The sequence below is a fragment of the Myripristis murdjan genome, chromosome 13 (assembly GCF_902150065.1).
Source record: "Myripristis murdjan chromosome 13, fMyrMur1.1, whole genome shotgun sequence".
NCBI classification, from domain to species: domain Eukaryota; kingdom Metazoa; phylum Chordata; class Actinopteri; order Holocentriformes; family Holocentridae; genus Myripristis; species Myripristis murdjan.
The window spans coordinates 38,868,794-38,881,848 of NC_043992.1; the positions used below are offsets into that span (position 1 = coordinate 38,868,794).

The 13,055-nt window shown below is 40.9% G+C and overlaps 1 protein-coding gene across 1 annotated transcript; it reads left to right on the forward strand.

The window, feature by feature from the left end:
- The first annotated feature begins 430 nt into the window (after window positions 1–430).
- Window positions 431–11,499, forward strand: LOC115369607 (cytochrome P450 2F5-like). The gene is made up of 9 exons (XM_030066235.1): window positions 431–617; window positions 783–945; window positions 1,100–1,249; window positions 2,423–2,583; window positions 3,309–3,485; window positions 4,530–4,671; window positions 9,973–10,160; window positions 10,280–10,421; window positions 11,318–11,499. The coding sequence occupies exons 1-9, from the start codon at window positions 447–449 to the stop codon at window positions 11,497–11,499; spliced, it is 1,476 nt and encodes a 491-aa protein (XP_029922095.1). The 5' UTR covers window positions 431–446.
- The last annotated feature ends 1,556 nt before the right edge of the window (window positions 11,500–13,055 follow it).

The following is a 13,055-nucleotide window of genomic DNA, read 5'->3' on the forward strand; positions in this document are numbered from 1 at the left end:
ATTTTGCTGAATTTTCTTGTCATCTTTTTGTTCTCCATTCCACTGTTTTGCTCTATTTCCTTTGGACCTGTTCTCTGAAATCAGCCACCACCCCCCGCCTATACCATTCTGACATGCAGTCCAAAGGTGACCTCTGAATAAATCCTGATATCACCATGACTGTGTGTTTCAGCAGCTGTCTTCCTCGGCACTGGCTTCTAGCCCTCAGGAAAGGAAGAGGGTGAAGGTTCAACTAACCAAAGCTTGACAGTTGGAGTCCTATTGTTGCAACAAACTAGTGCTGCAACATTCCTGAGAGCTCTCCCCACAAGTCTAAACTTAGATATCATATCTAGAGACTGAACTTCTGAAAAGCCAACAGGACAACAGCCAAAAACACAAAGATCTTTTAACCAGCTTGGAGACAACTAGAAGACAAAATGGGATATTTTCTTATAGACAGAATTATGGAGTTCTCTGGTACATTGATCTTGGCAGGGCTAATCTTAGCCCTACTGTGGCTGTGGAGTATGAAGAATCGTAGAAAGTACCCTTTACCTCCAGGGCCCACTGGACTCCCTCTCATAGGAAACCTATTGCAGGTGGACAAACATGTGCCTTTCAAAAGCATGCTGAAGGTGAGAGATTGAATCTGTTTTACATGCTAAAAAGACTAAGGGCAGACTGCCTTTTATTTTCTTTTTTTTTTAAGACATATTTTCCCCTTAAATCAAGATGCACTTTCTTTGACCAATTAAATTGAAAAGGTTTCTTGCAGTAATAAACTATATGTCTTGTTCCAGCTCAGTGAAAAATATGGACCTGTGATGACTTTGCACTTAGGCTGGCAGCGGGTTGTGGTTCTGGTAGGATATGACACTGTGAAGGAGGCACTGGTGGACCAGGCAGATGACTTCGTAGGCAGGGGGCCGGTGGCACTCCTCCTCAAAGTTACCAAGGGCTATGGTAACACAGGATGCTTTGCATCTGTTTTCAATGTCATGAAATAAATGGTTTGTTTTTTTGTGGCTCCCATTGAAACATCTGCACTCCTGTAATGCTATACTACCAGTGGCTGGTCAGAAAGCCTAATTTATGCTTCAGTATTACATCCTCTCAGGTTTGGCAATTAGTAATGGAGATCGTTGGCGCCAATTGCGACGTTTCACCCTCACAACACTTCGAGACTTTGGGATGGGACGCAAAGGGATGGAAGAGTGGATCCAAGAAGAGAGCCAGCATCTAGTGACTCACATAGGTACATTGAAAGGTATGTACACTTTTCAGCTCTTAGATCCAACTCCACATATTTAAACATGTGTTTTATTGGAGTATTGTAATGTGATAAAAATGAAGTAAGTGATTTCTGACCTTTTGAGGGTGTTGAGAGTTCAAACTCAGTCCTGGTTGCAGGTACATGGTAGACAAACTTGTACAAACCCAAATGAAAAGGGGAGAACAAATGAGAGATGCATTTCACACTCACAAGGCTCTTGTTGGATTACTTGTCTTATTTTGTTTCTGTCCCCCGATTTGAAAATGCGGTGAAGGTAAGCTGCAATTTGTTGTCGCAGTGCTGATTGCAGCGCCAGCAGCACTCACGATTCATCTGAAATTTGGATACATTTATCTGCAGAATGCAGAGAAGCTTTGCATGACGTTGATAGCAGGAGGGCAGAGGAGGAGCTTATTGCCATTCCATACAGAAGTTTAGTCAAGTTTGTTCAGCATTTATAAGAAGCTTTAAAATCCTGGCTAGGGTTATGCTGCACAAGCCGATACACAACATCACACAGGCACTGCTGCCAGAGTCATGGTGTGGCTTCAGAAAGGGGCATGACCAGGAGCATGGTTGACATTTTTGTGTCAATACCTCATGACCAACTACCTTGACTACCAAGATCCTGTATGGCGACCTACAGTACATCATGGCCAGTGGTCAAAAGGAGCCCAGAAGAAGTGTCATAACGACCAGCTGAAAACAACACTCAAGTGCTGCTATGTTGCAGCCAAGGACCTGCTGAATGGTGCTGCTGTCGACATCACCTAAGAGAAGTTGTGACAGACAGAATTAGATACAGATGCTTGAGAAGAAGAGGTTCACTGAGAGGCTGAGGGGAAGGCCTAGAAACTTTAATGTCACTTATTGGGATAATGCTTTTTTTTTTTTTTTTTTTTTTTCATAATTAACCTACTGGAGCCTCTAAGTAGCGACAACTACACATGGCTATCAAAATAGAACTAAACACCAAAACAACCACATGAAAAAACTCAGAGACTTTGGAAACTTGCAGGGTATCTCTCTCTGCAGTTGCCCCTGTAATCCTTGTCTCTGTTTGAGTGGTAGCATGTGCAATCTAAACATAGAATGTTACATAATCTGCTGTAACACAGGACCGTAAGTCCCACTGAGGCTTTGCTTGTGTCTTTCTCTCTTCCCCAGCTGCGCCCTTTGATCCCAGGTTCCTCTTGAGCTGCACAGTGTCCAATGTAATCTGCTGCCTGGTGTTTGGCCAACGCTTCAGCTATGATGACGAACGCTTTCTCAGTCTTCTCAAAATAATTTCTGAAATTCTTAAATTTGGCAGCAGTCCTCTCGGTGGGGTAAGAGCAAATGACATTCAGGGAGGGGATAGGTTTAAAACAGAAGTTTATTTTGCAAATAGCTCATGAAAGTGATGGCCTAATCAACAACCGACAGTAAAATTACCAATTATAAAACAGATCGATCCTCAGTACTGACAGCATTGGACGATACCTGATAATTGCAGGCACATGCAGTTATTGTTTTGAAAATTAATGTGTAGAAGAAAAAACATTAAACGAATATTGTGGGATCAAAAATCAAACTAAAGACAGGAATGAGACAAAAGAACTGCACCAATAGCTCCCTGCAAATTTATTTCGTTGTTTTGATCTAACAGTGATCTTAGTCAGGCATTGTCAAACCACCAACACAAAGCCTCAAATACAAATACGTACAACACTGATTGTGATCAAAACATTGCTCAAATAAAACTGCTGGAAGCTTCGTACAGTGTGTTGGTATTTTGTCTCATTCCTGCCTTTAGTTTGATTTTTGATCCAGCACCTGTAGAAGGTTGTACAGGTGCTGGACCCTGTTTGTCCGTCACTTAGACATCCCATACAACCACTTTGATCTCACATACAAACAACTAGCAGGACTGTTGAAATATTGATCACTGAACATAACTTTTTTAAAATTCTTCAAAGCACTTTTTGTACCTATCATAAATCCTGACAAAAAAAAAAAAAAAAAAAAAAATCCCCAAAACTACATCCTGGCTCCCTCTGATTACTTCCCACAGATGTACAATGTCTTTCCCTGGCTCATGGAACGTTTGCCAGGACACCAGCACACCGTTTTCTCCCAGGCTGAGGAGGTGAAAAAGTTTATCATGACGAAGATCCAGGAGCACATGGAAACAATAAACCCCAGTGTTCCAAGAGATTACATTGACTGCTTCCTCACACGACTCAGTCAGGTTGGTCTTTGATGATCATTACTTGCAATGTTATCTTGTAATATCTAAACAGTATAATTTAAGAAAAGTTTATTGTCAGCTTATTATAACTCACTTTGAAATTTAATGGAAACTTACAAATTGTATTTCATTTGCATAATCAGTTAACTAGTTTTAGATGCTAGTTAGACTATAGCTACTATTTTCAAGGGTGGCGAATTTGATTATTCAAGAGGTAATAATTGGAAATGAGTCAATACAATGAATGAATGAATCAATCAATCAATCAATTAATCAAGCAATCAATCAATCAATAAAATCACTTCCAGCATGCAAAATCATTGTTTAACATGTGGTCTGGAAGCACCTGCAATACCTTCATGGACCTGGCGTGCAGACCATTGGTTGAAATCTCGTGCTCTACAGATATTTGCTGCCACTGTGCACAGGGCAAACTAAGTCTGCAAGAAATGTGACTGTCTGCTTTGTAATTCTTTCACTGTCTTTGCCGTTGTGTTGGGCCTGTCAACATTGCAGATTGAACCAGAAATAGGAGGAAACGTACCATCAAGACAGACTTTGCTCATAATGGTGCTGCAGGATTTCCTTCTTTCTCCTGTGGTGCTTCTTGTTTGTGCATCAAAATGGCATGCTTGACTGAGTAACTGCCCATTCTCCCTGCTGATAAAGGATCATGTCCCAACTCTAGTATTTCAATAACTTATGTGTTTTGTACAAATTTTGCGATTTGCAGCTTTTCATTAGTTAAAGGGGACTGCTTATATAGCCTATGTCAATGCAAATAGTATCTTTACCTTTGATATAAAAAAAATATTATTTATGCATTCATTTATTTATTGAGCCATGGTGCATTTCAAATCAATTTCCAATGCACCGGGTCTTCAGAATACATTTTACAAATGCATGCCAAAATATATTTCTGTTTCTTAAGTATATTCCAGGGAAGCATTTAACATGAAATGTTTTTTATTAAATGTATGTCAATATAATTTTGTATCAAATGTGTATTTCATTAATTAAATTGTTGCAATTTTGTCAATCTAGGAAAAGGACACACCCACATCAGAGTTTCACTATGACAACTTGGTGTCTACAGTGTTGAATCTGTTCCTGGCAGGAACAGAGACCACCAGCACAACTATCAGATATGCACTCAGCGTACTCATCAAATACCCCAACATACAGGGTACGTCCATAAAAATTAGTATGTCGAAGACAAATTATATATAATATAAAAAATTATATTATATAATTATTACATAATTATATATACTTATATAATTATATTTAATTATAATTATAAAATGTTATGTGTGTGTGTATATATATATATATATATATATACACAGTACAGGTCAAAAGTTTGGACACACCTTCTCATTCAATGCTTTTCTTTATTTTCATGACTATTTACATTGTAGATTCTCACTGAAGGCATCAAAACTATGAATGAACACATGTGGAGTTATGTACTTAACAAAAAAAGGTGAAATAACTGAAAACATGTTTTATGTTCTAGTTTCTTCAAAATAGCCACCCTTTGCTCTGATTACTGCTTTGCACACTCTTGGCATTCTCTCCATGAGCTTCAAGAGGTAGTCACCTGAAATGGTTTTCCAACAGTCTTGAAGGAGTTCCCAGAGGTGTTTAGCACTTGTTGGCCCCTTTGCCTTCACTCTGCGGTCCAGCTCACCCCAAACCATCTCGATTGGGTTCAGGGGTTCAGGGACTATGGAGGCCAGGTCATCTGCCGCAGCACTCCATCACTCTCCTTCTTGGTCAAATAGCCCTTACACAGCCTGGAGGTGTGTTTGGGGTCATTGTCCTGTTGAAAAATAAATGATGGTCCAACTAAACGCAAACCGGATGGGATGGCATGTCGCTGCAGGATGCTGTGGTAGCCATGCTGGTTCAGTGTGCCTTGAATTTTGAATAAATCCCCAACAGTGTCACCAGCAAAACACCCCCACGCCATCACACCTCCTCCTCCATGCTTCACAGTGGGAACCAGGCATGTGGAATCCATCCGTTCACCTTTTCTGCGTCTCACAAAGACACGGCGGTTGGAACCAAAGATCTCAAATTTGGACTCATCAGACCAAAGCACAGATTTCCACTGGTCTAATGTCCATTCCTTGTGTTTCTTGGCCCAAACAAATCTCTTCTGCTTATTGCCTCTCCTTAGCAGTGGTTTCCTAGTAGCTATTTGACCATGAAGGCCTGATTGGCGCAGTCTCCTCTTAACAGTTGTTCTAGAGATGGGTCTGCTGCTAGAACTCTGTGTGGCATTTATCTGGTCTCTGATCTGAACTACTGTTAACTTGCGATTTCTAAGGCTGGTGACTCGGATGAACTTGTCCTCAGAAGCAGAGGTGACTCTTGGTCTTCCTTTCCTGGGTCGGTCCTCATGTGTGCCAGTTTCGTTGTAGCGCTTGATGGTTTTCGCGACTCCACTTGGGGACACATTTCAAGTTTTTGCAATTTTCCGGACTGACTGACCTTCATTTCTTAAAGTAATGATGGCCACTCGTTTTTCTTTAGTTAGCTGATTGGTTCTTGCCATAATATGAATTTTAACAGTTGTCCAATAGGGCTGTCGGCTGCAAGCAAGAAATTCCACTAATTAACCCTGATAAGGCACACCTGTGAAGTGAAAACCATTTCAGGTGACTACCTCTTGAAGCTCATGGAGAGAATGCCAAGAGTGTGCAAAGCAGTAATCAGAGCAAAGGGTGGCTATTTTGAAGAAACTAGAATATAAAACATGTTTTCAGTTATTTCACCTTTTTTTGTTAAGTACATAACTCCACATGTGTTCATTCATAGTTTTGATTCCTTCAGTTAGAATCTACAATGTAAATAGTCATGAAAATAAAGAAAACACATTGAATGAGAAGGTGTGTCCAAACTTTTGGCCTGTACTGTATATATATATATATATATATATATATATATATATATATATACACACACACACATACACACACATACATAATAAAAATAAATATAAATATAAATATAAAATAAAATACTGCTGTATAGCATATACACTACCAGTCAAAAGTTTGGACACACCTTCTCATTTAATGCTTTCTCTTTATTTTCATGACTATTTACATTGTAGATTCTCACTGAAGGCATCAGAACTATGAATGAACACATATGGAATCATGTAATAAACAAAAAAAAAGTGAAATAACTCAAAACATGTTTTATATTTTAGATTCTTCAAAATAGCCACACTTTGCTTTGATTACTGCTTTGCACACTCTTGGCATTCTCTCGATGAGTTTCATGAGGTAGTCACCTGAAATGGTTTGGAATGGAAACAGTCTTGAAGGAGTTCCCAGAGATGCTGAGCACTTGTTGGCCCTTTTGCCTTCACTCTGCGCTCCATCTCATCTCAAACCACCTGGATTGGGTTTAGGTCAGGTGACTGTGGAGGCCAGGTCATCTGCCGCAGCACTCCATCACTCTACTTCTTGGTCAAATAGCCCTTACACAGCCTGGAGGTGTGTTTGGGGTCATTGTCCTGTTGAAAAATAAATGATGGTCCAACTAAACGCAAACCGGATGGGATGGCATGTCGCTGCAGGATGCTGTGGTAGCCATGCTGGTTCAGTGTGCCTTGAATTTTGAATAAATCCCCAACAGTGTCACCAGCAAAACACCCCCACACCATCACACCTCCTCCTCCATGTTTCACAGTGGGAACCATGCATGTAGAGACCATCCATTCACCTTTTCTGCATCGCACAAAGACAGGTGGAACAAAAGATCTAAAATTTGGACTCATCAGACCAAATCACAGATTTCCACTTTGTTTGGGCCAAGAAACACAAAGAATGTCCATTCCTTGTGTTTCTTGGCCCAAACAAATCTCTTCTGCTTGTTGCTTTTCCTTAGTAGTGGTTTCTTAGCAGCTATTTGACCATAAAGGCCTGATTGGCGCAGTCTCCTCTGCACAGTTGAGGTAGAGATGTGTCTGCCACTAGAACTCTGTGTGGCATTTATCTGGGCTCTAATCTGAGGTGCTGTTAACTTGTGATTTCTGAGGCTGGTGACTCTGATGAACTTATCCTCAGCAGCAGAGATGACTCTTGGTCTTCCTTTCCCGGGGCGGTTCTCATGTGAGCCAGTTTCGTCACAGCACTTGATGGTTTTTGCGACTGGACTTGGGGACACATTCAAAGTTTTTGCCATTTTTCAGCCTGACTGACCTTCATTTCTTAAAGTAATGATGGACTGTCGTTTCTCTTTACTTAGCTGATTGGTTCTTGCCATAATATGAATTCTAACAGTTGTCCAATAGGGCTGTCAGCCGTGTACCAACCTGACTTCTGCACAATACAACTGATGGTCCCAACCCCATTAAGAAGGCAAGAAATTCCACAAATGAACCCTGACAAGGCACACCTGTGAAGTGAAAACCATTTCAGGTGACTACATCATGAAGCTCACTGAGAGAAGGCCAAGAGTTTGCAGCGCTGTCAACAAAGCTGCTGTCATTCGTCCCCTCCTCAAGAAGCCAACCCTGGACCCGGAGGTCCTTGCTAACTACAGGCCCATTTCAAACCTCACCTTTCTGTCCAAGGTACTTGAGAAAGTCGTTGCCTCTCAGCTTCAGGAACATCTGAACGACAGTAACCTGTTTGAAAAATTCCAGTCAGGCTTTCGTTCAGGCCGCAGCACCGAGACAGCCTTGCTCAGGGTGATGAACGACATTGTGATGACAGCTGACACAGCATCACCATCACTGCTTATCCTCCTCGACTTGACAGCAGCATTCGACACGGTGGACCACACCATCCTCCTGGAGCGCCTCCAAAACACTGTTGGACTTTCAGGCAGTGCTCTGCAGTTGTTTCAGTCCTACCTCTCAGACAGGACTGAATACGTGTCACTGGGAGGTAGTAAGTCCAGACTGCTCCCTGTCACCTGCGGTCCTTTTTATCATCTACATGCTCCCCCTCGGTCATGTCATCAACAGACATGGGATATCCTTCCATTGTTATGCTGATCACACACAACTCTACATCAGAACTGCTCCTACTCCCTCTGCAGCCCTGTCTTCTCTCACCACCTGTCTTGCGGAGATAAAGGCATGGATGAACAGCAACTTCCTTCAACTGAACAGCAATAAAACCGAGGCTCTTCTTCTTGGAACACTGCATCAGGTCCAGTCTTCATCCATATCCCAACTCACCTTTGACAGCCTGGTCATCCCTCTATCCCACTCAGTCACAAATCTGGGGGTCCAGTTTGACCCCCACCTCACCTTCAACAACCACATACAACAACTGTGCAAGACCTCGTTCTATCACCTCCGGAATATCTCCAAACTTCGCCCCACTTTAACCCTACCAGATGCAGAGAAGCTGGTCCATGCCTTTATCTCCTCAAGGCTGGACTATTGTAATGGACTCTTTTTCGGGATTCCTGGCAAGAACATACAGAGGCTGCAGTACATCCAGAACAGTGCTGCCAGGGTCCTGATGAGAGTCCGAAAACATGAACACATAACCCCCATTCTACACACACTACACTGGCTTCCTGTCTCAGCCCGGATCAACTACAAAATCCTGCTGCTCACTCACAAATGCATCACTGGACATGCACCTACATACCTACAAGAACTTATCACTCCACAAACCTCCACCCGCTCCCTCAGATCCACAGGCAGCCTGCTCCTTCGGGTCCCAAAAACCAGACTCTCCACCATGGGAGACCGAGCCTTTAGCTCAGCCACACCACGCCTGTGGAACAGTCTCCCCACCCAGCTGAGGGCTCCACAGAATCTGGAGTCTTTTAAAACAGGCTTGAAAACTTTCTTATTTAGGAAGGCTTTTAATTGTTAGGGGTAGGAGAGAGGAGAGGACGCTGGCGTCTGTTTGTTCGCCGCTACTCCGTCTCTGAGTTTTTCATTTTGCTGATATTTACTGTGTTTTCTATTTTTCTTACTTGTTTTACCTGTAGCACCTTGAGACTCTCGAATGAAAAATGCTTTACAAATAAAATCTATTATAAAGCAAAGGGTGGCTACTTTGAGGAATGTAAAATATAAAACATATTTAGAGTTATTTAACAATTTTTCCTTTGCTACGTAATTCCATATATCTTGCTTCATATATATGATGTCTTCAGTATGTATCTACAATATATAAAGTAGTAAAAATAAAGAAAAAACATTGAATGAGAAGGTGTGTCCAATCTTTTGACTGGTAATGTATATGGCAGTACTTTATTTTTTATGCACTTATATCCCAATCAGTACATCTGAAGAGACAGCTGATAACCAGCTTTGTGAGACCAGTTATATAGGACTGCTGAAACCAGGTTTTGCAAAGCCAGCTAAAGGCAAAGAAACCTATATTGAACTTGCTGGATGCTCCAGGGCCCTAACCTCAAATCAACTAGAACACCATTAAATCATGTAATGCTGCCTTAGTCCACTGTTGTTTACAGTCAATGCGTTTTGACCTTTCAGAGAAAATGCAGCAGGAGATTGACACTGTCATTGGACAAGAGCGTTGTCCCAGTATGGAGGATAGGAAATCCCTCCCTTTCACAGATGCAGTTATCCATGAGGTGCAGCGTTACCTGGACATTGTCCCCTTCAGCGTCCCTCACTACGCTCTCCAGGACATCTGTTTCAGAGGCTATATAATTCCCAAGGTATAGAGATAGATGCAGGCTGTAACTATATATTAATATTTGTCAGAGAATTAAATGAAGCCTGTACAACCTACTGCATAATCTTGCTATCAGGTAAACATCATAGCTTGTTTCAACAGGGCACAGTTATCCTTCCCATGCTGCACTCTGTACTGAGAGAAGACAAGCAGTGGGCAACCCCATGGTCCTTCAATCCCCAGCACTTCCTGGACCAGAATGGCAACTTTAAGAAAAATCCTGCATTTCTGCCATTTTCTGCAGGTAAAAGACAAAACTCAGAAACTCTCACATTAAAAGTTTCAAAATATATGTAATGCATTCATATTTGTGAGAAAACTACCCACTACATTGTAGTGGAGTGGATTTCAGCGATGTTGTAATGTTGCATGCAGTCTGGCTAACAATTAAATCAAGGATATAAAATGTATGGCTGAGTCAGTTATGGGCATGTTTTATGGCCCAGAGCTATGGCCAAATTGCACACAACATCACAACATTGCCAGTCACTGGTTATTAGCCATAAAGCTCATATCCAACAATATAATACACAGAACTATAAAGCCGTCTTTCAGATTCAGTTACAATACCATGAGATACAATCTGATATGATCTGATACGATATACTTTATTGGCCCCGTAAGGAAATTGATCTTGGACTCAAATGCTGCACATGTGACACATGATATACCCCCCTATCATATAGCTCCCTCCATAGTAGTAATAAAAACAAAAACAAAACGACCCCCCCTCCCCCATGAAGATATGAACAAAGCAACACATACTGCAGCACAACTACAAATTACATTGCACATATTACATAACCAGTGATAAGTACAAGCAACACATTGCACAACCCCGTGCATCACATCATGAAGCTATTGGACAACTCTGCAGCCTCAAGCAACATAATTTAAAATTAAATTAAAATTAAAATTAATATTTTAACTGAGGTAGGTTTTTAAAACAGTTGAATGTACATTGAGGCACTTTATAGAGTGGGCAAGGATATTTTGTTCCAAAACACTGAATCAGCTGGAAAGAGAGTTTGAGAGCCAGAAATCTCAGTGCTTGGTGAGGTTATCAGTGCTCATGTTAATGATCAACAACAACCCTACAGTAAAACCTCCTGCAAATAAATTACTGTCTCTCTACTCAAGGAAAGAGAGCCTGTGTTGGAGAGTCTCTGGCTCGCATGGAATTATTCCTTTTCCTGGTAGCTCTGCTGCAACGCTTCACCTTCTCCTGCCCTGGAGGCCCTGACAGTGTAGACCTCAGTCCCGAGTACAGCAGCTTCGCCAATCTGCCCCGCAGACACCAAATCATCGCCACCCCCAGATGAGCCAATCAGGAGTTCCATCCAGTGTTTATCATCGGGGCCTCTGCTTTTGATTCAGCAGGAAACACTGTGTGGCTGCTTGTTGTTAACTCTCGGATGTGATAGGCAGGAACATTAGAAACTTTACAGTAAAGGAATGGACGCTTTTCAAATACGATTTTGAGAGTGCTCTGGAGTTAGGGGTCCAAACTGTGAAGCTGCTACAACCCCTTTGTTTTTGTTTTCGATATGCTGTCAAATTTTGCAAATTTTGCAACTTCTTCTTGATTTTCTCAAAATCCTATTTTCAACAACTTGTCAAAAACTGCTGGTCCAATCGTGCCAAAACTTAGTTGGGACCATCTATAGACTTGGCTGATCTTAAGTTGTTCAAGAAATGTCAATATGTCAGTCTGTTTCAAACATCATCATTAAAATTTTACCAAATCCACACAGACATTATATAGCTGCTAGATATTACATGTTTCAAATGGTGCTCAGCTATGTCAAACAATGAGTCAGCTGTGACACTGTCTTACTGTAATTACTGGTGTATACACAACATTATTATTTTGTCAAATGTTTGATCAAACTTCACCCAATTTTTTTGGGCCATATGAGCAGAATGTTGTGTAATTTTTTTTTTTTTTTTTTTTTCCCAGAATTTTATCCACAAGAGGTAAATTGTTGTGAATGTGTAATGTTCTCATGCTGCTTGGACCCTGTCAATTGCCGCTTGTGGCTATATATTGTATATAATTTTTTATATCTATTTCAACCCATTCCTGATTATTACAAAATGCCCTCACATGCAACAAATATATGCTTTTATACAAATGGCAATAAATTACATGTGAACTAACATCACGGTAGTAGCATCACTAGTTACTTTATAACACAGTATGTGAGTGGAATAGAGCAAAAATTCAAACTCAGTTCAAACTCAGTTTTTGCACATGTACTAAAAAATATGTGATCTGGAGAAGTAGGGCAGTCTGGTCAGAGTGGGCCAGTGTGGCCTGAGCCGAACAGGATTTTATAAAATGTTCTCCACGCTCAAAGGAACTTGTATCTGCTCCACTGCTCACATATGTTCCACAGATTACAAATGATTACAAAGACCTTTAAGATAATCAAAAAGATCGCAAAATGCTTTAGACCATTTGTTATGTGTTATCTTAAGTCTTACGTTAACTCTAGAGAAAAGGGCTACATATCAAAGTTTTCTTGTCACTTTAGTAATGGTGATATCAGCCCACTCCCATCTTGCTGAAATATAGATCCCTGACCAACTAAGGACTTAATAAGAACTTAATGAATTTAATAACTTTCATAACATCAGAAAAACCCAGAGCTGATTTATCATAGGATTATCACAAAATCTGTCAATTTAAGTGTACTTATATACTCCTTGACCATAGTCAAATAGCCTCACACACATATTTTAACAATATAAATAATGAATGGAAAAAGAACACCAGACAAGACAAGATTCCTGTCTTGTCTTGTCTATGTCTGTACCACAGTACTCCACCAGTACACTGTTTAGGTCTTGGACTCAAGATTAGTCACAATTTATG